The sequence below is a fragment of the Brassica rapa genome, chromosome A09 (genome assembly GCF_000309985.2).
Source record: "Brassica rapa cultivar Chiifu-401-42 chromosome A09, CAAS_Brap_v3.01, whole genome shotgun sequence".
Classification (NCBI taxonomy): domain Eukaryota; kingdom Viridiplantae; phylum Streptophyta; class Magnoliopsida; order Brassicales; family Brassicaceae; genus Brassica; species Brassica rapa.
This window is the reverse complement of record NC_024803.2, coordinates 32,001,369-32,026,308: the sequence shown is the minus strand read 5'-3', so window position 1 is coordinate 32,026,308 and position 24,940 is coordinate 32,001,369. Positions and strand designations below refer to the sequence as shown.

At 35.7% G+C, this 24,940-nt stretch overlaps 1 protein-coding gene, 1 long non-coding RNA gene and 1 pseudogene across 3 annotated transcripts; 2 read left to right on the top strand and 1 right to left on the bottom strand.

The window, feature by feature from the left end:
- Nucleotides 1-3,006: 3,006 nt before the first annotated feature.
- LOC103840975 lies at nucleotides 3,007-5,841 on the top strand (annotated as a pseudogene).
- Nucleotides 5,842-9,507: 3,666 nt separating this feature from the next.
- On the bottom strand, nucleotides 9,508-12,684 carry LOC103840898. 2 transcript variants are annotated; one of them, XR_627742.2, is made up of 3 exons: nucleotides 11,237-12,684; nucleotides 10,998-11,119; nucleotides 9,508-10,545 (listed from the first exon to the last, which is right to left on the bottom strand). It is a non-coding gene; the product is annotated as an uncharacterized LOC103840898 (long non-coding RNA). The 2 variants fall into 2 exon arrangements; XR_004451907.1 differs by having other exon boundaries at nucleotides 9,508-11,119.
- A 5,273-nt stretch (nucleotides 12,685-17,957) lies between these two features.
- LOC117127816 lies at nucleotides 17,958-24,935 on the top strand. The gene is made up of 10 exons (XM_033278488.1): nucleotides 17,958-17,964; nucleotides 20,355-20,473; nucleotides 20,649-20,723; nucleotides 20,933-20,987; nucleotides 21,687-21,886; nucleotides 21,983-22,025; nucleotides 22,126-22,174; nucleotides 22,259-22,316; nucleotides 22,394-22,481; nucleotides 22,562-24,935. The coding sequence occupies exons 1-10, from the start codon at nucleotides 17,958-17,960 to the stop codon at nucleotides 22,867-22,869; spliced, it is 1,002 nt and encodes a 333-aa protein (XP_033134379.1). The 3' UTR covers nucleotides 22,870-24,935.
- The last annotated feature ends 5 nt before the right edge of the window (nucleotides 24,936-24,940 follow it).

Sequence of the window (24,940 nt, the reverse complement as noted above, 5' to 3'; positions counted from 1 at the left end):
CTTGCCACTTCAACCAATGGAGCTTCGCCTTGGAACGTTGGGAACCCCTCACGAGTGAAAATTTTCCAAATACTATTCCGTTCTGGATAACCGTTACAGGAGTCCCAGTTCACTTCTGGAATGACAAAACTTTTACGCAGATTGCAAATGCACTGGGGAAAAAGCTCAGCATCGACTCGACGAAGGCGAGAATTCATGTCTCCATTGAGGCTGACAAACCCCTTCAGTTTGAGCGCAGGATTGACTTCCCGAATGGAGATATCGGCAAAGTCACTCTCACCTATGAAGGTCTACATCGCTACTGTTTCACATGTAAGCACATCTCTCACGATGAGAACTCCTGCCCTCTACTTACTCCAGAAGAACGTGATCTCAAAAGGAAGCAGAGAGCAGAAAGTTATGCCAATGATGACTATGCGCGACTCCCTAGTCAGAGTACTCAAGGTTACAACTCGCGGAGCTCACTCAAGAGACCCCGATCCCCACCCTCTGGGAGACATCTCAGCCCTCCGTCATCTCCAAGGAATAACCGCAAGCTCCACGATGATAAGAGAAGAAAGAGCATTACCTCTTCTTTCTCAACCCACCAAACAAGAGCCTCTGAATACTCGAACAAGGACCGTACAAACTCTGGCCGGCTTGAAAACCGTCAACCTCACGATAGCAACGAAGTTTGGAGCAGATTGGCCCTTCCATATAGGAGAGAAGGAACCGACAGACGCAGAAACGATCAGCTTTACTCTAGGAGCAAATCGCATCATGAAAACTCTCAGAAGGGAAGAAACTCAACTTACGAATGGCGTCCAAGACGCCATAATGAGGCACCAAGAAATCGCGCCCCGACAACACGCGAACCTCATTCCGGCCCCTATGATCGTGAGGAAAAGTCCAGAGCCACCTATGACTCACAGAAAACTATATCGGACAACCGTGTATCCCTGGAATCAGGAGAGATCGACACAAACCGAAGGCACGAAGCGGCAACGGCAACCACAGAAAGGGAAACAGAAGAGGAACGAACCCGTCGTCTTAAGGGGAAAGCCATCGCAACTGGCTCTCCCTCCCCCCAAGAGAAAGCTGCGCATCTTGCCTCACTAGCGGCACGGGGTACCAGTCTGATGATCAGGGAAGCTCCTGCTGCACCAACCCACCGAACCCCATACACAAGCCCAAGGTATGACAGTAATCAAACAAAACAGGCGGACAAGCCCTTAGACAATGAGTTTGGTCTTGATCTGGATTTAGATATGCCCATGACTGATCTTGAATTAGCTGAGGTAGATAACCTAGTCCTAGAAACTGAACGTTTAGAGATGGACGAGAACATGATGGATAATGATGATCTTCTCGGAGATAGTCCTGCTTATGATGCAGAGCAAATCGAGGCTATTTCTCAGCTTTCTCCAGCAATTACTGGGTCACCAAGAGCTCCTCCATCCGCCTCTCTTGCTCCACCAGCGGCCTCTGTCCCAAAGACAGCAGCAAGAGCTCAACCAAATCCATATATCCCAAAAGGCCTGCTCAAGAAGAAAGCTCCCCGTTCCCCAGACATCAAAGGAGCAAATGCATCAAAAAAGCTGCTCTCACTTAAAAGCCGTGCTTCCCCAAAGAAAAAGGCAACATCGGGTAAATACCAAGCGGCTTCCTCAACTATGGTCCTCGCACTGAGGTGTTTCCTTCTGCACTAAGCAAAAAATCTGTGTCTCTTTCAGGTTCGATGGTGTCCCAGAAACCATCCAGTAAGAAGATATGAGTGCAATCGCCTGGAATTGTCAGGGGGCGGGAGCGTACCTGACTAAGCAACACCTTCGAGAGTTGCACCGTTTTTTTACTCCTTCTTTTCTTTTCCTTTCAGAAACAAAAAACAATTCTACTTTTCTGCAAGATTTTCAGTTTGAATTTGGTTATAATAAACTGTTCACCGTTGATCCAGTGGGGAGAAGCGGTGGACTAGCTCTTTTTTATTTAGATTCTTATGAAGTTACTATTTTGTACTCCGACAATCGTATGATTGACATCGAGGCTGTCATAGATGGACACAAAGTTCATATCACTTTTGTCTATGGCGATCCGGTCATTGAGTACCGAGAATATGTATGGGAGAGGCTAACTAGCATGAGTTTGAACAGAACAGGGGCCTGGCTCATGCTAGGAGACTTCAACGAGATTACATGCCACTCAGAGAAAAAAGGAGGTAGAAAGCGAACTGATTCCTCCTTCCTCCCCTTTAAGACTATGCTTGCGAACTGTGGTATGCTTGAGTTTCCTTTTAAAGGGAACTCTCTTTCTTGGGTTGGAAACCGAAGGTCCGGGAAAGTACAGTGCAGACTCGATCGTGCAGTAGGCAACGAAGACTGGCACCAAGAATTTTCCCACACAAATGTGGAGTACCTTAAACTCTGGGGCTCAGACCACAGGCCCATTTTCACTAGATTCCTTTCAAAACGAGCACCAAAGAGGAAAGGATTTCGCTTTGACAAGAGATGGCTTGGAAAAGATGGTCTTCGTGAAGCAATCCTAGATGGATGGACGAACACAGAGGCCTGCACGCAAAATGATCTCCACGGAAGGATCGAAATGTGTAGGAAATCCATTGCTAGATGGAAACGAGCAAACCCCTTAAACTCAAAGAAAAAGATTGAAGAAATAAAGGAACAGCTCGAAAAGGCGCAACTTGACGACTCCTTCACAAATGAAGCGATTCTAAACCTGAAGTGGAACCTCTGCCAAGCTTTTAGAGATGAGGAACTATACTGGAAACAGAAAAGCAGAGCCAACTGGTTGAGAGAAGGAGATCGAAACACCAAGTTTTTCCATGCGACTACAAAACAGAGAAGAGCGAGGAACCGGATCACCAAACTCAAAAAAGAAAATGGTAGCTGGGCTGAAAAAGATGAAGAAGTTGAAGAAGTAGCTTCACACTACTTTCAGAACCTTTTTACGTCATCCAACCCAGGAGATTTTGAGGACTCGCTCCGCTTTATCACCGCAAAGGTCACGCCTACGATGAACGACTCACTCACAAAAATTCCCTCGGATGAGGAGATCAAGAAAGCCGCTTTTGACATTCACCCGGAGAAGGCACCAGGACCAGACGGCATGACGGGACTCTTCTTTCAGAAGTTCTAAGGAGATACGGCAAAGGAAATTTGCGCCACAGTAAAAGACTTCTTCACGACTAGCTCCTTTGACCCAAGGCTAAACCAGACGAACATCTGTCTCATCCCAAAGAATGATCGACCTTCTGAGATGTCTGAATTTCGGCCCATCAGTCTCTGCAATGTGAGCTATAAGATCATCTCTAAGATCATGAGCAGCCGTTTGAAGCGATTCCTCCCAACACTTATATCAGAAACACAATCCGCTTTCGTGGCGAAGAGGCTTATCACCGATAATATTCTGGTAGCTCATGAAGTTTTCCACGCGCTACGCACTAACGCAAGCTGTAAATCTAAATTCGTGGCTATCAAGACTGACATGAGCAAAGCTTTTGATAGAGTTGAATGGGGATTCCTCGAAGCTCTTATGCTGAAAATGGGATTCTCAGCACAATGGGTGTCCTGGATATACTTCTGTCTCTCCTCGGTAACCTACCAGATCCTTATCAATGGTGAAGCAAAAGGCCACATAGCCCCGTCACGAGGTATAAGGCAAGGAGATCCCCTCTCTCCGTTTCTATTCATAATTCTAACAGAAGCTCTAATCAGCCAAATACAAGGTGCAGAACGAGAAGGAAGGATCACAGGCCTCAAGATCGCAAGAGGAAGCCCCCCGATATCGCACCTCCTCTTTGCTGACGACAGTTTGTTTTTCTGTAAAGCTGATATCCTTCAATGTGCAGAGCTAATGAAGATCATAAATGACTATGGTAAAGCCTCAGGACAGCAACTCAACATCTCAAAATCCTCCATCCTCTTCGGAACCAAAGTTCCACAGGAAACGAAGGCAGACATAAAGCAAGCACTGGGAATTACGAAGGAAGGAGGCATGGGCGTGTATCTAGGCCTACCAGAGAAAATATGTGGTTCGAAACGCCAGGCGTTCGCCTATATACAAGATCGACTTAACTCCCGCGTCAACTCGTGGTCAGCCAAACTCCTCTCAAAAGGTGGCAAAGAAGTCTTGTTAAAGTCGGTGGCTCAAGCCCTCCCTACCTACGTCATGTCCTGTTTTCTACTGCCCCAGGATATCATTAGGAAGCTTACAAGCTCAATCTCAAGGTTTTGGTGGAGCTCTAAGCAAAATAGCCGAGGACTCCACTGGATAGCCTGGCATAAAATCTGCAAACCTAAAGATAAGGGAGGCCTAGGATTTCGAGACCTTAAAAACTTCAATCTCGCCCTTCTTGCGAAGCAGTTATGGAGAATTCTCCATCATCCGACCTCTCTCCTAGCAAGAGTTTTGAAAGGCCGCTATTTCCGAGCCACAGATCCCATCTTGGCAAGCAAAGCGAACTCCCCCTCTTATGTATGGAGAAGCCTTATGGCAGCTAAACCACTACTACAGGCCGGACTGAGAAGAACGATATGCTCAGGAGCAAACACAAAAGTTTGGTCTGCCAATTGGTTACCAACCACCCCGCCACGTCCACCCCTATGCATAAGGCCTTCTTTTAACCCGGATCTAAAAGTCGCAGAACTCTTCATGCCACACTCGAGGACTTGGAATTTGGATTCTCTGCGTAGCTTTTTTGCGACTGAAGATATCTCTCTCATATGCAGCATCAAACCGAGACCAAATAGCCAAAACGATGATTACTGCTGGAGTCATACAAATAATGGCATATACTCGGTCAAAACAGGGTATGACCTCGCAATGGAGATGCAAGATTTGTCAGAAGAAACCACATATACAGAGCCTAGTACGACACAGCTACAAGAAAAGGTCTGGAAAGTAAAAGCCCCTAGCAAGATTAAACACTTCGTGTGGCAGGCCCTATCAAATTGCGTACCCGTATGCGATCAGTTAGTCAACCGGCACTGTGGTAGAGACCGATCTTGCGCTCGCTGTGGTGCTGAGGCTGAGACGATAAATCACATGCTGTTCGAATGCCCTCCTGCTGTACAGACCTGGGCTCTCACTGATGTACCCTTCACTCCGGGAATATTCCCGTGTACCTCAACTTTCAGTAATATTGATCACCTCTTATGGAGAATAACAGAGCAAAGCGGCCCCGAACCTCTAACTTTCAGAGTCCCATGGATCCTCTGGTACCTCTGGAAAGCTCGAAACGATAAGGTATTCAATGGCAAGGACGTTTCTCCTCTCGACACACTCCAGCTAGCTACAAGCGAGGCTGACATTTGGAAACTCGCTCAGATCGTTCCAACGATACAGGAGGAGGTAGCTACCAATCGATCACCAACTGAATTTGAACCTACCGGACCTCACTGCAAGGTCGACGCCTCATGGCAAAAACATGCCCTTTTCTTCGGAGGAGGCTTCTCACTCAAAGATGGAGAAGGGAGAGATTTCTCTGGTTCATTCGCTAGTAACCAAACGATCTCTCCCATACAGGCGGAATTTCGTACCCTCTTATGGGCTATGAACTCCACCCTGCTCCTAGGCTTTCAAGCCATGTCATTTGAGTCCGACTGCCACCAACTCGTGAAACTCCTCAACAATGAAGAAATGGAAGAATGGCCAGCTTTAATGGCCGAATCAGATGAATTTCTACAGCTTTTTTCTAAGTTTCAATTCTGTTCTATCAGTTTCATTCCCAGAACTTTAAACTCCCGTGCGGACTCTCTTGCAAAAGAAGCCCGATTTCGCAATGCTGTATTTTCCCATGTTCAGGTTCCGAATAGGTTGGCCCTAGCCAACCTCTTAGAACCAAGATAATAAAATATGGTGCTTTCGACGTTAAAAAAAAAAATCATGCACTTAATCAAACCCTAATTAGCTAAATTATATATTCTTAATAAATACACAAGGCACGCATATATGTATATATACATTCAGGAGCGGAAGTTTTAGGCTCTATCTAACCTTTCACGATATATGGAGACATGATATATAGTTTCAGTGTTATTAAATTAAAAAATTAAAATCAATAATACAAAACTAAAGTTATACTGTCGTCGATTTTTTTTTTGACATCCGTCGATTTGTTTAAATGCATAGGAATATCAAATATGACTCTAAATCAATTAAAGTTGCGGCCATTATTTAGATTAGATAAATAAAGATTACGGTGTAAATTAGGACAAGTGTTAGATGCCACGCGCAACTTTTTCCCTACTTTTTGCACCCCAAATGTTGGGCGTCCACGATTAGACCTTGAAGTCGGCTTGATTATAAACATTAGCTAACTTTTTAAGCCATAAACAAATTATTGAAATGTTTTCGGTAACATTTGTTATAATGTGTTTCTGTCTTGAATTAAGTCATGGGGTTCTTGTGATATACTATATAGTTAAGGTCTTCGTATGCATTAAATTTAGGGGAGAAAAAAGCCTTATTATGTTGCTACATATGTATAATTTAGCAACGTGCATGAAACAAAAAAAATTAATACGCAAAGATCAAATGTTTTATAGAACAAGTACAAATGTAGTTCAAACGATCAGTCATAATCAACATAAACATAATACATACAACAACAGTTTAACTACAACTGTTGAGTGCTGAAGAATCTATCAAGAAAAAAGTTCATTTGAGTTTTTCTTTAACTTTGTAATTTTATTGGCCGTCTCTTTTGATCTTTTCTCTTTGGAGGAAGAAAAGAAAGATTAAAAGTGTAATAAAAATCTGATTTTGATCTTTAGATATTTTACTTACGAGAACTTTGGTACCTTTTCATGATCTTGTAATTTTATGACAGATGGAAAATCAAGAACTAGAAAGTTCAACAATGCGAAATTTTTAAGGTTCATGATAAGATGCTTTATTATTCATGATATATTCACATATAATTAAAAAACATATAAAAATAGAATAGAAGTGAAATAAACATCTTAATATTGAATATATAAAATGATTGAAAAAATTGTCTTTAACACAAGGAGCTTCAAGAAAGTAGAGACTTAAGGCTATTCTTTCTTGTAGACACACAACCTTGTCATCGGCTGAACGCTTCTTCTTTTTTTTGATAAATCATCTGAACGCTTTTTCATCCCAATAATACCATATATGATAGTTTCAGAAAAAAAAAACCATATATGATATCACACGGTCTTATTAGGTTTCGAATGGAGGTGCGGTTGAGACAAGACAAAAGCATGAACAATATAGCAAAAACAGTTAAGGAGGAGACATGTTAACGTTTGTTAGCTTTATGCTTATTGAAATAATGTTTCCACTACAAAAAGGGGGATATTGTTACAATTTTTTGAGACTAAAATTTTCAATCACATATTTATGACATAATAAAACTATTTTGTTACTTATATTTTACGTTACAAAAAGTAGCTTTTTTGTCACAATATATCGTGACTAGTTGTTATGTAACAAAGCCGCAATTAGTGACATATATATATATATATATAAGACGAAAATAAATGTAACAATTTCTTTACATTTTTACCAAAAAATAAATAAATATAACATGTCGTGACAAAATTGTGACAACGTTTACTGTTATTAATACTAGAATCGTTATCCGCGCTACGCGCGGAAAATACTTTTAAATATGTTAATTTTAAGATTTTAAGATGGAAATCTCTTAAAATAATGGAAATATAATTTCTAATATTAATTAAGATTTGATTGGATGTTGATGAAGATAGATTTAGTGCACTTATTATATCCAAAGGCATAATACAATAATTTGCTAGGATACTATAAAGAAACATAAATAGGTTGGAGAGTGTATTTTTTTCTCTATTGATTTAATTTGTCTTGATGTTTTTGTTTCGTTGAATAGGTGAAGTTGCTCTTGAGTTCATTATTTGGTTGACTTCTTGTTCGTTCTTTGAAGTGCTTAACATATTTGATTGAGCTGTTAAAGTAAAGTCTTGTTGCTAGTGATGAAGCGAGTTGAAATTTTTCTGTAATAGTCAGTGTATTATTTGTATGAACAAAAAATTAAATATAGATCGTTTACCTTTAGATAGTCATGGGATGATGCTTGTGATGATAACAACTTAAAATTTATGAGCTTGTGATGATAAAATTATTTAAGGTAATTCTTTCAATTAGATCATTTTAAGTTTTATCACAAAAATAAATTTCAAAAACTAAAATGATCAAAATAGTTTTTTTTGTGAATTTTTTTTAAATTTGAAATCATATTCTTAAAACCCCACTCTTCAACTCTAAATCTCAAACCTTAAACTCTAAACCCTAAACCTTAAACCCTAAAACATATCCCTTAACTCTAAACCCTAATGTCTAGATTAATTAACTCTAGGGATATAAGTGTATATTTACTTATTTTGATAAAATATTTAAGTCTATTTTGTTCATTTTTATTTTTAAGGTTTATATTTGTGACAAATACTTTTTAGGTATATCTTAGGGAATTTCTCAATTAGTTATTTAAATATTATTCTCACATATTAGTGATTTTTTATGTCAAATTTGTATTTTGTATATTTAATAACACCTTCTTGTGTGTCATTCTTTGGTTTTAATAAAGATTATTCTTGGGTCTACCCCTACCAATGTCGTTATTTCATTTTCGATATTTTTAGAAAAATAAAATAAAATAAAATATTGTCAAGTTATATTATATTTTTAAAATAAAAAAGATAAAAATTAAAAAATAAAAGTAATTACAAAAAAACAGAATTTACAAAAAAAAAATATTTTTAACATCGTCAGCAAAATACTAAACTCTAAACCTTAAATTCTAAACCCTTAGGTAAATCATAAATCCTTGGAGAAATCCTAAACTATAAATCAAAACACTAAACCTTAATTCCTAAACACTAAATTTTAACCCTAAACCTTAAATCTTAAATTTTAAACTCTTGAGTATTTAGTGTTAAGTGTTTTTTTATTTAAATAATTAGGATTTGTTCAAAGGTATAGGGTTTACCTAAAGATTAAAAAATATTTTTCAAATTTTGTTTTTATAACTTCTACTATTTTTTTTCATTTTTATCTTTTATTTTTAAAACATAATATAAATTGACAATATTTTGTTTTTTTTTTAATATATCCAATATGAAATAACAAATTTTATTGGTTGATTAACCTAGATGTTCACTCTAGGGATAAAACCAAAAATAAGTCTTCAATAAATGTGTTTGTCATTTCATTTTATTGCTACCAACATGATTTTTTTAGTGATCGATGATAATGCAACTTTAACATTATATATTATATTTTATCTTATATTTTGTATTTAGATTTTCCAATCTTCATGTTGTCATTTATTTTAGAATCATTTTCAATAGGTAATAGGTTTAAAAGATGTAAATAATACTATGTTGTAAATTTAGACTTTTTAGCACAACTGAACGCTATAAATTATGAAAATTATAAATTAAAATAGATTGTTTAATGATTTTATTTTACTAAATATTTTTCTGTGTTTATTTGTTGTTTTATTTCATATTTTTAAAATTTTATTGCTTTATTCTTTAATTGCAGAGAATTGCTATTTCCAATTTTTGTACCTTCTTTCTATCTTTTTTTTTTGTTATTATTTAAAGGATCTAATAATTTTTAGTAGTGTATATGATATATACAAATTTGTTTACTATTTTGCTATGATGGAAAAAATGTTATGAAAATATTAATGTGACTGAAAATATATATCAAAACTATATTATTTATTTTGATGACATATGAAAATTTATTTGTAAATAAGTTGTATGTTGCTATCTGTATATATCATGTATTCACTCGTTAATGATTTGATATTTATTTATTATTTGGACTTCATTTCTATTGCTTTCTTGAACTAACTATTAGTGATGACTCATTTTTCAGAACTTCTTTTTTGAACGAAGGCATCATTTTCTTAAAACTTTCATTATGTTCTTCTTAATTAAACAAATCTTTTATTATATTTTTAGCTTCCATTTCTTTCTTCTTCCCTCAACACTGATTACATCATTTTGTCTCTTTAGCTAAAAAAAAAATCTAGAATTCCACCGATTCTAGATCAGCGTGAGGTTCGATTGTGGTTCCAAAACCTAGAGTTCCTGAGATTCAGACGAAGTGATAATATGTAAGGCGAAGCCTCGGATCTGTAACCACCAGTCATCCATAACACGCAACGAATGATTCTGCAATTTGAAAGGTCTCCTTTGTGTCTACTAATCTAAAGATCCGAGTCTGAGATATGTGAAAAAGGACGATGATGAGCTTACGTTAACCCTGAAGTTGAGATTCAATCATTCTAAAAATTCCAACTATACATACAAAAGGAAAGTTCTTCCATGAGATTATTTAATAAAGGAAAGATGTAAAATGATTCTCACATTTCCTTCGGTTTCAGAACCTTCATAGCTTGACAGACTGTAGAGAAGGACCATGACTTGCCTTTTTGATCAGTTCTTTGTATTCCTAGAGAACAACATATTGATGGAGTGATATATTCTTGGTCTTGTTCCTTTTGATCTTATCTTCCACTGAATCTCCTCTTTAATGAATCTGACAAACATTAAAAAACAGGCAACGAAGTTGACTTTTGTTTTCGGTCTTAGTGGTTCGATCCGATAGCTATTAAACTTAAGCGGCATTCCTCTAAAATACATAAGATGAGACTTTGTTTAACTGAAGAAGATGATGTCCTGATGACATAAACTTAACACGTTTTACATAGTATTTTTTAGATTATCACGTCGGAACTATCAAATGATGCCTTAGAGAATTACCATAATATCACATCAATATCTCAGTCACAAATCTAAACACATCAAGGAGATCCTATGTTAATTCACATTTAGTTTGAGAGTTCATTTTAAGACTAAGAACGCAATAACTGAATCAGTATCCATATTACTGATTCAATACTCCTAAAACACGTACAGTAGGTAAAGGATACAGTGATCTAGGAAAATAATTTATGGTGGATCCAGAAAGAAGGAGATCAAAGAACGAACCAGAGTTAGCGTTGTACTAATAGTGATGATCATGATAGCAGGAAGTGATTGTATTTTGTTGTGTAGGCTGAGGCTGAGAAGTACCCTGACAGGCACCTTCGTAAGGCGCAGATTGGTAATACCTAATCAATTTGATCACCAGGAAAAAAAGAGATTTAGAGTCGTGCCAGAAGATCAAAAGGTTCATTCTACCGCAAGGAATCCAAACAAAATAAGAAGTCTTTTACAATATTACATACCTGGAGGAGGATACGATTCATGCGCTTTAGCTTTGGAACTGTTAGGCTTACATCGCCATTACTTCAGTTCAGGGGATCTTCAGGTTTATTTGGAAGTAAGTTTATAAAGGAGGAGAAAGAAAGGGAGGTGAGACGAATTCATTAAGAGGGAGTGAAGAACATAATTGATTGTTGAAGAGAGTAATGGAGATTTATTGCCTGCTATAGGAAACGGAGAAGACGGAGTCTCTATGGAAGAAACAATCAACGCTTCATTAGGAATTTAGAATTTTGAGATGTGGGCTCGATCTGGGCCAATCTTTAATATTGTAAACCCACACGGAGAAGTTTATTGTTATTCATTTTTAGACTGATATGACGTGTCAAAAAATATGTTCTTCATTGGTAGATTTTTTAGTCCTACGTGGAGGGGCTGAGAAGGGAGGATATCCCCCTTTTAGTATAGGATAGATGACGAATATGTGACTGAATCTTGTGTGGCCAGTTTATGACGATTGAAGGACTAAATGTATGTCACGAATTTCTACGAAACAATGACAAAAAAGAAATTGTTGTGAGTTGTGACTTTAAAATATAACAATTACGTTACAATAGTTGGTTTCGCTAAACTATGCAAGCGGCTCGTTTGATGGCATGGTCTCTCATCTTGTTCAAGATGTCAAGGATAAAGAAACACTTGTCTAGCATTGTGTTTTGAGTCTGTGTTATTACACACTTTTCACTTCCCCCACAGTATCTTGTTTGAGGTTACATGAAAGAACACTTGATTGACTGCTGCGTTTTTTATCAGTGCATAAGCCGATGAAGAGTAAGTTTTTTTAGTGACAATATTAGTTAAGTTTAGGAATCATTAATTTAGTATATTCTCTTTTTTTTTAAAGAATATTAAGTTTATTCATCTCAAAAACATTTTTACAAAATTAATGCATCTTAGTTCAAGAGTTTTGGAAACTAAAACTTCATGATCACTAACACATAGAAATATCACCGTGTGCTAAACCACATCTCCATTGCCTTATCATATCCTCCTTGCCCTCGTAAAGAAGTGATTTGATTACGGATTTGCTTGTCAAGAAAGCGAATAAGTGAAGAAGTTGCAACCATCGTAAAGAAGTTTTCTATTACGGACAGAGAACTTCTGGACGCTGTAACCATCGAGTCGAGGAAGTTGGATTTGGAAATCTCTGTGTAAGTTGAGGGCTGAAGCGAGACCTTTTATTCATTGTCAGATTGGTTAGGGGATTACAGCAAGCTTCTCGTTGGATAATTGGACCTCCCTTGGCCTCCTTATTGATTTGGTTGGCGAGAGAGGACCAGTTGTGACTGGCATTAGTTTAAATGCGGTGGTGGCAGACGCATTAACGAGCGAGGGGTGGTGCTTTGAGAGGAGTAGAAGTAGGAATTCGATCATTACTTTCCTGAGGGATAATCTGCCTGAGTCATCACCAATTATGGCCTCAGAAGTTGATGATCAATACGTTTGGAGTATTAATGGGCAGAATGGTTCAGAGATTTTCTCTACCAGTGGGAGAGCCCTATTTCCCTGCATGTTGGAGGTGTTCTGGCACGATGTGGTATGGTTCTCGGGGAGGATTCCTAAGCATGCTTTCTTATCTTGGGTGGCAGCAAGAGATAGGATGGTAACGAGAGATAGACTTCTACGATGGGGATTGATAGTACCACCATCTTGCGTGCTGTGCGTGGGTCATAATGAGTGCATACAACATTTGTTTTTTGATTGCGAGTTCAGTGAGCAAGTGTGGTCGTTTTTCACAACGAGACTCCACCTTATTTCTCCTCGGTTGTTTGAAAATAGGTTGAGATGGTTGAAGGCTCCTGCAAGAGATAAGAATGTGAAGTTGATTGTGAGGTTGATTTATCAATCTTACGTGTGCTTGATTTGGAAAGAGAGGAACTCCAGAATACACACTGATACTGCTCGGCCCCCTGAAACCATCATTGCAGAGATAAAGCAAACGATTTGGTTGAGGTTGGATCCCTTAGCTCGTGCACAAGTTCTGGGACTAGGAGAAAGTTCAGTTCTTGCTGTTTGGCTCTCGATTTTTTAATTGCCTTAGGAGTTTTTATTGCCTTGGTTTGGGCCTTTGTTAGGTGGGGTTAGACTTGTGTTAGATCCAGTATAGATACTGTAGTGGGTTTTAATTGTAACCCAAAATTAAATAAATAAATAAGAAGGGATTTAAAAAAAAAAGAATAAGTGAAGAAGAAGTTGCTGCCACCTCTCCATGTCGTCGTCTATTACGCTCTCGCCATAAGGAATGTACAGTGGCCTGACAAACATAGCAGAAAAGGAAAATATTAGTCCAATCTTGCTAGCTCACCAAAATTTCTACTTTTACTACTTATTACTTTGAACCACATATCAAGACAAAAAAGCCGTAGAGAAGATCGACACTATAATGGATGTAGGCTAGATACAAACTAGAACCACGAGAATATGATTAAATTTGGCGTTATAGTTTTATATTTTATATAATTGACATAGTTTTATGGTGTTGGTTTTGGAACTAAATTTAAACTGCTTTTCACTAATTTTTTGGTTATAATAGGTTACAAAATTAAGATTTTAAATTAGTCATGAATAATGACGGTTAGGAACAATATATGATGTCAGAATTTGTGACGGTAAAAAGGCTATACCGTCCTCTATATTAGTGACATTTTGTGCAATAGATCCACCACTACAAGTGACAGGTGTCACATTAAACAGTCACAAATTAAGACAGTTTGAGACAATTTGATAAGTAAGAAATTATAACAGTTTTGTTACCAATATACAACGTAACAATGTGTGACGATTTGGCACAAAACATTTAGTGGCAAGAAATTGTGACGTTATTGTTTTTCCAGAACATTTGTGACACACGTATTGCAACAATTAATAATTGGTCACAAAAACGTAACAATGATGATATTGTTATGCCTTCTAGTGATTCGGTTCTTCCGGTTAGCTCTGAGGATGTAGTGGGCGTGGTGTGGAGTTTGCTGCTGCCTTCAGCCCGAAGAAAGGAGGATTTTACGACGGCGGATGCAGCTGAGGCAGAGAGAGCATTTTAGAACGGGTTTAAACGGAGCTTGTTCAGCGGATGCAGCTGAGGCAGAGAGAGCGCCTTTGAACAGGTTTAATGGAGCTGTGTTGTTTGAGCTGTTGGGCTATTGCAGTGGAGTAATCTGTGAGATTGTAGAGAGAGAGAGAGAGAGAGAGAGAGAGAGAGAGAGAGAGAGAGAGAGAGAGAGAGAGAGAGAGAGAGAGAGAGAGAGGTAAGGGTAGACATGTCAATTAGCGCCGAAGTCCGCAGTCCGAACCTGCTCAGCCCTAAAAATTACCGGACTTGAGCTTAGTTTTATAAACCTACAAAAATTGGGCCTTTCTTGCTAAGCCCATTTGGGCTTTGGGTATTTTGGATTTAAGCCCGTTTGGGCTAAGATCTGCCCGAAAATCCAAAATTTTATATTTTAGCTTAAATATTATCATTCTTTCTTGTAATCGAAACTATTATTAGTATTGACATAGTATTTTAGTATTTTTATTCAAACTCTAATAAAGCAACTATAAAAGTTGTTAATGCATTTTATTGTTTCATCGTTACAAGTGTTACATTTAAATTTTGCAAATGTACCTTCTTCTTTTATGTATTATGATATATGATGTTTATTTCCTGTAAAGGAGATATATAGACTTGTCACGAAAAGTGATTAACCCATTCAAATATGACTATTCAGTGCGTAGATTAAACTCTTAGATGGTTGTCGTAATTAAGGAATCAATTAGTTCAACGCACAAACGAGTAGGTTCTACCATCTATCTATATATATATAAAGTAATATTCTTCTCTCCTGTGAGAGCGCCACGTCATCAAATACTATCACCATAAGCTGACACCTGTCCGCCTAATTTAAACGGTGTGTTTCGCCTTTGGTTACGGTCTCATGTTTGGGCTTCATATTCCATGAAATCCAGCCCGTTTTGCGTGAAGCAGTGATATTATTGATACGCAACGTTTCGTTGATTACGGTTACACGGTACAGGGTTCCACCACAATCGTCACAATCTGCCATTAGAGAGACTGAGGTGCAGAAGTCGGTGTGACGATTCAATTTGTTGGTTTCGATAAGGTCCTTTCGCCTTCTTTCCATCAATCGAAATGAGGTAGCTTCCAGATCCATCGCATTAAACATGTTATTAACTCTTTCGGCCACGATCTACACTTAATGTGTGTTAATCTTCTTAGACGCGGTGCTTTCACGGTATAAATAGGTATGTTTGGCTCCTCTTCAGATTATCTTTGCCGGCTTTCATGGCCAAATAAGAGGAGATCGAGAAGAAGAAGAGAGAGGTTTGGAAAAGGAATTATAATATTTTTTGTTGTGTCGAAGAAGAGACCGGTCGATTGGTAAGGTGTATATAATTCTATCATCCTCATCAGAATCTTATTTATTGAACACAAAAACTTCCCTTCTAGATTTTGTTTCTGTAAAAGATCAGAATTTAATGATATAGTATGTTTTTTTGGCGCTTATATGAGTTATCTATACTATATTAAAAGGGTTATATGAGCTTCATACAGCATGTCCACGTCGGATTAAAAATTCATCCAATCAAAAGTTTATGTTTTGACACGTCATTTTTCATTCACTTGAAATTATACGCTTCATCTTCCTCCAACTCGCGGAGCAAACCTCCGTTCCAACACTTCTGATTCTCTTTTGCCGTTTCATAAATTTCATGTGTTATCATAACCCAAACGACATATATCTCCCTTTTTTCTTCTCCCCTTCACTCTCTATCCATCCATCAAAATCTACGGCCAAAGACGAATCAGAATCGCTCTGGCCCCCACAAGCCACCTTCGTCGCAACATGCATCATCGGCGACCTTAACGCCAACGACATCAGAGGCTGAACAGCAAGAACGTAATTTTCTCTTATGTTAAATATCAAAAAGTCAAAGACTTTTTCATGCTCATATGAAATAAAAAAAGGAAATCTTTTTGTTCAAAGAATCATAACTTCGACAAAAGTATTGAACTTTGTGACGATTGAGCGAAGATGGAGAGACTGAGAGATTGTATAAAGGAGCTTAGAGCTTACCGGAGATTTCTGCTCCGGTCTTCTCTCCGGCGACTCGCTTCTTCACGCCGGTGATGGTATCGAACCTCTTTTCCAAAACCCATTTGTTTTCTGTTCGAGTTTCATTGAATCGGTCTGTGTTTTTGTGGACGCAGAGACTGTAGAAGCATTTGCAGGTGTTCCTGAGTATCCTCTGTACAAGCGTCTAGCTTTAAGCCTATTGAAATCGATTGCTTCTGGTTGTTTCTGTGGGAGTTTTGAGAAGGTTTCGTTGGGGAAAGAGGTTACCTGGTTGAAGGCGAAAGAGGAGGAGTGGAGCAACATGATAACCCAAAAGGGTTCTGAGTTAGTCAACGTGAGTTTGATCAAGAGTCATCAATGCTTATTAGAGTTTTTGTTTGATTTTGACTGTTCCTTTTGCAATAATCTTAACAGGCCTTGAAGTATATAGCTTGTGAGCTTCAAGTTCAAGAGCCCTTATTCTCCCTCGAAAGGTACAATCTTGTCTGAAAATGTTATGTGTGTTTGTCAATGTCAACAACATCAAGTTCTTGATTAGAGTTTGTGTTGCTTAATTTGAATTGGATACATTAGATGGTGTCAAAACAGTTGAGGCGAGGTGTTTTGAAGCGGAGTATGATAGGTAATGAGAAGTGAAAAGTTACTGAGCATGATTCCAAACCTTTGTGAATGTTGTGTGTTCACAAGTGTTGTTTGCATTCTTCAGAGTTCAACAGAGAGGCTCTCTGGTTATGATAAATAAATGTCTCCTGTTTGAAGTTATGGTAAGATTATATTTCTTTTGCTTTCATGTTTTTGCAATAGATATCTTGTGATAGATCCTCCTCTTCTAAATATATAGGAAATGCACAAATATTCATCTTTCTACGAGCTGTTAAAAGCTGAGAGTCCAGAGAAAGTCTTCCCTGGAACCAATACACTTGAAGAAGGTAAGCTTCTTTCTTTATCTCAATCCCTAGCCATTACCTTCTGTGTAAGTTAATTTCTCTAATGGTTTTCACATTCTTAGGTATGCAAATGTTCAAGAAGTTGTGTGATGTTGTTGATCAAGAGAAGAAGAACAACGGTGTTGTTGCAATCCATCTTAGTAAATCAGTTTCTCAGCCTTGTGTAGCTTTGTCTCACATACTCTCTGTACGTTCTAGCTTTTTCCATGTCTCTACTTCTGTTGTTCATATGATTCATTCTCTTATGCTTCTTCCAAAAACTACAGGGGTTAGGAAAGCTAGAAAACTAACCTTTACAGATATTGAGTGTGAACTTCTTCATGTTATTATCGTGTCACACTATACTGTATTTGCAGCACTGTTTGTATAAAGTTACAAGAATATAGTACTGCTAAAAGAGCTAGAAAAAGGCGTTGCAGTTGCACCTAATGAATCAAAGTTTAAGATGATGGTAGATGAATGCAATTGAAGGTAACTATTAAATTTATAAAAAAAAATAATGTTTATGTACACCATGTACATATACAAACAACCTCACAAAAAAAAATTGATTTCAATTTTATATTTTATAAAATGATCATTAAACTATGTCGACTTACTTTTAATTTTCATAGTTTTAATTTTCATAGAACTAAAACTGTAAAAAATTAAAAGCAATAATAATGACAGGTATATGAATAACTATTAATTCATCAGTCTCTGCGACCCGAAGACGTTCAAAATACCATAATCATAAATTACTAAATGAATTATACAGTAATTCAAAAAATAATTGACAATTATTACACCATTGATTCCAATCATGGGTAAGGAACTAAGGATTCATCGAGTAGAGTTTGAAAGTATGCTTCACATTCTTTGTCTCAATTCAAGGAGTGTCCTATTTGTTGATATTCGAATATATGATCACTTATGCATGTTTTGTGGAAACTAAGTTTCCCAAATTGAATCAGTAAAATATGCTACATATTTTTATCGGTTTAACTTCTAAGGCATCCGTTTTGATGATATTGAAATATATTAGATCCCTTACGTATCTTATTTATTTTGATTAATAATATCCACTTGGTTTTTCTTTATTAAAGATTCAGTGTACGAAAACAAGTTCACTTTTTGATTAAGATCATTGTGAATTGATGAGATGTGGCTATCCATTATCAATGTACAACTCCTTTCAAATGTAAGAACATAATATCTCTTTTGTGGTCAAATGAACATAATATCTTTTTTTTAAACACAAATGAACATAATATCTATTATGATAATTTTTCATAAAGTAACATATATTCAGACAAAAGGTTATAAAATATTATTCTATAAATGGTTAATTAATGCATAAGTTAATATTCACTTTCTTTAAAATGATTTCAGGACCAATTATTTTATAAATGGTTAATTAATTTATGCATAAGTTAAAATTCACTTTCTTTACAATGATTTCAGGATCATTGGTGTAGAAAGTGAAATAAATTATATCTACATACTTTTGATAAATATTTTAAGCCAGGGAATTATTCAAAACTAGAAAAGTATATTTAGTTTTTATTCAAATCTACAATATTTTTTATTTTATTTGAAATTATTTATTTTCTTCAAAGAATTTTTTTCAATAATATAAATATATTTCCTTATTCTAATTATTGAGCAGAGATATAAATAATTTTAATAAGGAAATATATTTATTACATTGGTTAAGTCTTTACTAAACAATATGAACATATTTTCTCAAAATATGGGAAAATAATTGTACGAAAATTAAGTTTTATTTTTTCATAAGCTTATGTTTCAAAATATATATTAAACTATAATAGTTTTTACTTTTTAAAATTTGAAAAAAAAATATTTAGAATATAATCCGCAAAACCACAATCAGACTTGAGATCAAGGTATTGTTTTACTATATCCATGTTGTATTTTGGAGATTTCTTTTAGATCATTCACTATGATTTTCACTGTTTTTAATGATTCAATGTATGTTTTTTATTTTGAATCAGAAAGAACTAGCTCAAAGATTTGAGAGAGTAAAGTCTATTGATCTGCATCTTAAATAGAACCATGGTAATTTCAAGCATTTGATTGTGCTCCCATGCAACTTAGTTGTAGTGATTGAAAGACAACTTTAGACCACTTGGTATCATTAATTTTGTGGAGTAGCAACATATTTTTTGCTTTTATAGTTCTTACCTTTATTTTATGACCGGAACCGATATCACATTATTTTGCAGGTTTCTAGAAAGTTTATGTTCTAGAATTTTGTGTATTTGGAACTATCTGACACATGTGGATGAATAGTTTTATTTTCTTTATCTGTTTTCATATGCACTAATATTCAATGAAAAAAATTTGTGATGAGTAATGACCAAAAGTGCAATTGGAAGATTATTTTTATGTATTCTATGAGGTTCCATAAAAGAAAAGACTAAGATTTTTGAGAAGAGGCTAAAATTCTTAGTTTAGAGTCATTGTTGGTTTGTATGATTTAAATATCAAGTTCGGGTAGATTTAAATATCATAGTTGTATGTTTGTTAGTTTTTACTCTTCCTATATATGATTTCCAGTAATAAAAAACAAAAATTGTGAATTCAAATTATTTTAAATTTGTTAGACACAAATCGATGAATAAATACAAACAAATTTTAAAATTTCTACCAATTTAATAGTTTAAAATCGATTGTATTATATATTCACGAAATATGGTCATATATAAGTGTCAATTTTTTAAGTTAACTAAAAACTATACGAATACCCCGGGCGTAGCCCGGAAAAATCTCTAGTGTTGATAAAAGCTCTTTCCTTTTTATGAGAAGAACCATTTGCTTATTCTCAGTAATTTTATGCTTGATGACTAAGAAGCTTAGTGGTGGAATTACATATCAGGAATTTAAAGGTTTAGCTGACCCCATGAGGAAAGAAGTTGCTTTGGTCAGGAAGGAGATTGATTCTGTCAACAAATAATTAAAGCCATTGGCAACGTAAGCTCTCTCTCCATCAACGTAAGCTCTCTCTCAACGTAAGCCATTTCATCTTTCAATCTGCCATTGATAGATTTGTGTGTCAGGTTGTTTGAAGCTTCTGCCTCCTGAAGAGCTTGAGCATCTTGATATCTTAGAGCGCAAAGAGTCAAGCTCCCCTGTTAAGAAACTTGTGTACCTAACCGGTACAGATTCAAGCTCTCATGTTCGTGGGAACGGGACACGTTTTAATTTGTTTACTGGGAACGGGGAACCAGACTTTTGCTGAGAGAGAGAATAGTTTTCAGGTCATCACTTAGTAACTCTTACAATGCTAATAAATTGAGTTTCCTTATCATTCTATGGTTCTTGATTGCTGCGTGCTGTTTTGTTGTGATCAGGTGAGTGAGACAGTTTGTGGGTTTTTCAACGTGAATGGAGGGTTTAGGATTTCAGATGAGGATAAGATATGCGAAGTTGCCAAATTGTAGTCTCCACATGTGCTTTTGGTGGGGGAGATAACCTTTACCAACCTATTGGAATGTCTAAGGCATCAACTCAAAAGGTTTGTCACTCTGATTCTCTTGAACTGTTTTTATTTTTGAACACATCTTTAGTTCTTTTGTTGAACTATTCTGTCTGCGGCATTCATTCCTATGTTGAAGTTTTTTTATTGTGAATTCAGGTTTGCTACGTTACGTTTTGGGACGATGTTACACACGCAACGCAGGAAGCAGAGGGTCATAAGATTGACGATGTTACGTTATATGAGCTTCATACAGCATGTCCACGTCGGATTAAAAATTCATCCAATCAAAAGTTTATGTTTTGACACGTCATTTTTCATTCACTTGAAATTATACGCTTCATCTTCCTCCAACTCGCGGAGCAAACCTCCGTTCCAACACTTCTGATTCTCTTTTGCCGTTTCATAAATTTCATGTGTTATCATAACCCAAACGACATATATCTCCCTTTTTTCTTCTCCCCTTCACTCTCTATCCATCCATCAAAATCTACGGCCAAAGACGAATCAGAATCGCTCTGGCCCCCACAAGCCACCTTCGTCGCAACATGCATCATCGGCGACCTTAACGCCAACGACATCAGAGGCTGAACAGCAAGAACGTAATTTTCTCTTATGTTAAATATCAAAAAGTCAAAGACTTTTTCATGCTCATATGAAATAAAAAAAGGAAATCTTTTTGTTCAAAGAATCATAACTTCGACAAAAGTATTGAACTTTGTGACGATTGAGCGAAGATGGAGAGACTGAGAGATTGTATAAAGGAGCTTAGAGCTTACCGGAGATTTCTGCTCCGGTCTTCTCTCCGGCGACTCGCTTCTTCACGCCGGTGATGGTATCGAACCTCTTTTCCAAAACCCATTTGTTTTCTGTTCGAGTTTCATTGAATCGGTCTGTGTTTTTGTGGACGCAGAGACTGTAGAAGCATTTGCAGGTGTTCCTGAGTATCCTCTGTACAAGCGTCTAGCTTTAAGCCTATTGAAATCGATTGCTTCTGGTTGTTTCTGTGGGAGTTTTGAGAAGGTTTCGTTGGGGAAAGAGGTTACCTGGTTGAAGGCGAAAGAGGAGGAGTGGAGCAACATGATAACCCAAAAGGGTTCTGAGTTAGTCAACGTGAGTTTGATCAAGAGTCATCAATGCTTATTAGAGTTTTTGTTTGATTTTGACTGTTCCTTTTGCAATAATCTTAACAGGCCTTGAAGTATATAGCTTGTGAGCTTCAAGTTCAAGAGCCCTTATTCTCCCTCGAAAGGTACAATCTTGTCTGAAAATGTTATGTGTGTTTGTCAATGTCAACAACATCAAGTTCTTGATTAGAGTTTGTGTTGCTTAATTTGAATTGGATACATTAGATGGTGTCAAAACAGTTGAGGCGAGGTGTTTTGAAGCGGAGTATGATAGGTAATGAGAAGTGAAAAGTTACTGAGCATGATTCCAAACCTTTGTGAATGTTGTGTGTTCACAAGTGTTGTTTGCATTCTTCAGAGTTCAACAGAGAGGCTCTCTGGTTATGATAAATAAATGTCTCCTGTTTGAAGTTATGGTAAGATTATATTTCTTTTGCTTTCATGTTTTTGCAATAGATATCTTGTGATAGATCCTCCTCTTCTAAATATATAGGAAATGCACAAATATTCATCTTTCTACGAGCTGTTAAAAGCTGAGAGTCCAGAGAAAGTCTTCCCTGGAACCAATACACTTGAAGAAGGTAAGCTTCTTTCTTTATCTCAATCCCTAGCCATTACCTTCTGTGTAAGTTAATTTCTCTAATGGTTTTCACATTCTTAGGTATGCAAATGTTCAAGAAGTTGTGTGATGTTGTTGATCAAGAGAAGAAGAACAACGGTGTTGTTGCAATCCATCTTAGTAAATCAGTTTCTCAGCCTTGTGTAGCTTTGTCTCACATACTCTCTGTACGTTCTAGCTTTTTCCATGTCTCTACTTCTGTTGTTCATATGATTCATTCTCTTATGCTTCTTCCAAAAACTACAGGGGTTAGGAAAGCTAGAAAACTAACCTTTACAGATATTGAGTGTGAACTTCTTCATGTTATTATCGTGTCACACTATACTGTATTTGCAGCACTGTTTGTATAAAGTTACAAGAATATAGTACTGCTAAAAGAGCTAGAAAAAGGCGTTGCAGTTGCACCTAATGAATCAAAGTTTAAGATGATGGTAGATGAATGCAATTGAAGGTAACTATTAAATTTATAAAAAAAAATAATGTTTATGTACACCATGTACATATACAAACAACCTCACAAAAAAAAAATTGATTTCAATTTTATATTTTATAAAATGATCATTAAACTATGTCGACTTACTTTTAATTTTCATAGTTTTAATTTTCATAGAACTAAAACTGTAAAAAATTAAAAGCAATAATAATGACAGGTATATGAATAGCTATTAATTCATCAGTCTCTGCGACCCGAAGACGTTCAAAATACCATAATCATAAATTACTAAATGAATTATACAGTAATTCAAAAAATAATTGACAATTATTACACCATTGATTCCAATCATGGGTAAGGAACTAAGGATTCATCGAGTAGAGTTTGAAAGTATGCTTCACATTCTTTGTCTCAATTCAAGGAGTGTCCTATTTGTTGATATTCGAATATATGATCACTTATGCATGTTTTGTGGAAACTAAGTTTCCCAAATTGAATCAGTAAAATATGCTACATATTTTTATCGGTTTAACTTCTAAGGCATCCGTTTTGATGATATTGAAATATATTAGATCCCTTACGTATCTTATTTATTTTGATTAATAATATCCACTTGGTTTTTCTTTATTAAAGATTCAGTGTACGAAAACAAGTTCACTTTTTGATTAAGATCATTGTGAATTGATGAGATGTGGCTATCCATTATCAATGTACAACTCCTTTCAAATGTAAGAACATAATATCTCTTTTGTGGTCAAATGAACATAATATCTTTTTTTTAAACACAAATGAACATAATATCTATTATGATAATTTTTCATAAAGTAACATATATTCAGACAAAAGGTTATAAAATATTATTCTATAAATGGTTAATTAATGCATAAGTTAATATTCACTTTCTTTAAAATGATTTCAGGACCAATTATTTTATAAATGGTTAATTAATTTATGCATAAGTTAAAATTCACTTTCTTTACAATGATTTCAGGATCATTGGTGTAGAAAGTGAAATAAATTATATCTACATACTTTTGATAAATATTTTAAGCCAGGGAATTATTCAAAACTAGAAAAGTATATTTAGTTTTTATTCAAATCTACAATATTTTTTATTTTATTTGAAATTATTTATTTTCTTCAAAGAATTTTTTTCAATAATATAAATATATTTCCTTATTCTAATTATTGAGCAGAGATATAAATAATTTTAATAAGGAAATATATTTATTACATTGGTTAAGTCTTTACTAAACAATATGAACATATTTTCTCAAAATATGGGAAAATAATTGTACGAAAATTAAGTTTTATTTTTTCATAAGCTTATGTTTCAAAATATATATTAAACTATAATAGTTTTTACTTTTTAAAATTTGAAAAAAAAATATTTAGAATATAATCCGCAAAACCACAATCAGACTTGAGATCAAGGTATTGTTTTACTATATCCATGTTGTATTTTGGAGATTTCTTTTAGATCATTCACTATGATTTTCACTGTTTTTAATGATTCAATGTATGTTTTTTATTTTGAATCAGAAAGAACTAGCTCAAAGATTTGAGAGAGTAAAGTCTATTGATCTGCATCTTAAATAGAACCATGGTAATTTCAAGCATTTGATTGTGCTCCCATGCAACTTAGTTGTAGTGATTGAAAGACAACTTTAGACCACTTGGTATCATTAATTTTGTGGAGTAGCAACATATTTTTTGCTTTTATAGTTCTTACCTTTATTTTATGACCGGAACCGATATCACATTATTTTGCAGGTTTCTAGAAAGTTTATGTTCTAGAATTTTGTGTATTTGGAACTATCTGACACATGTGGATGAATAGTTTTATTTTCTTTATCTGTTTTCATATGCACTAATATTCAATGAAAAAAATTTGTGATGAGTAATGACCAAAAGTGCAATTGGAAGATTATTTTTATGTATTCTATGAGGTTCCATAAAAGAAAAGACTAAGATTTTTGAGAAGAGGC

Excerpts from the sequence above, each read along its gene's own strand:
- LOC117127816 (XM_033278488.1), top strand. Across the intron at positions 20,988-21,686 it reads CGCAACGCAGGAAGCAGAGG|AGACTGTAGAAGCATTTGCA; the intron begins GTCATAAGATTG and ends TTGTGGACGCAG. Across the intron at positions 21,887-21,982 it reads AGGGTTCTGAGTTAGTCAAC|CTTGTGAGCTTCAAGTTCAA; the intron begins GTGAGTTTGATC and ends TGAAGTATATAG.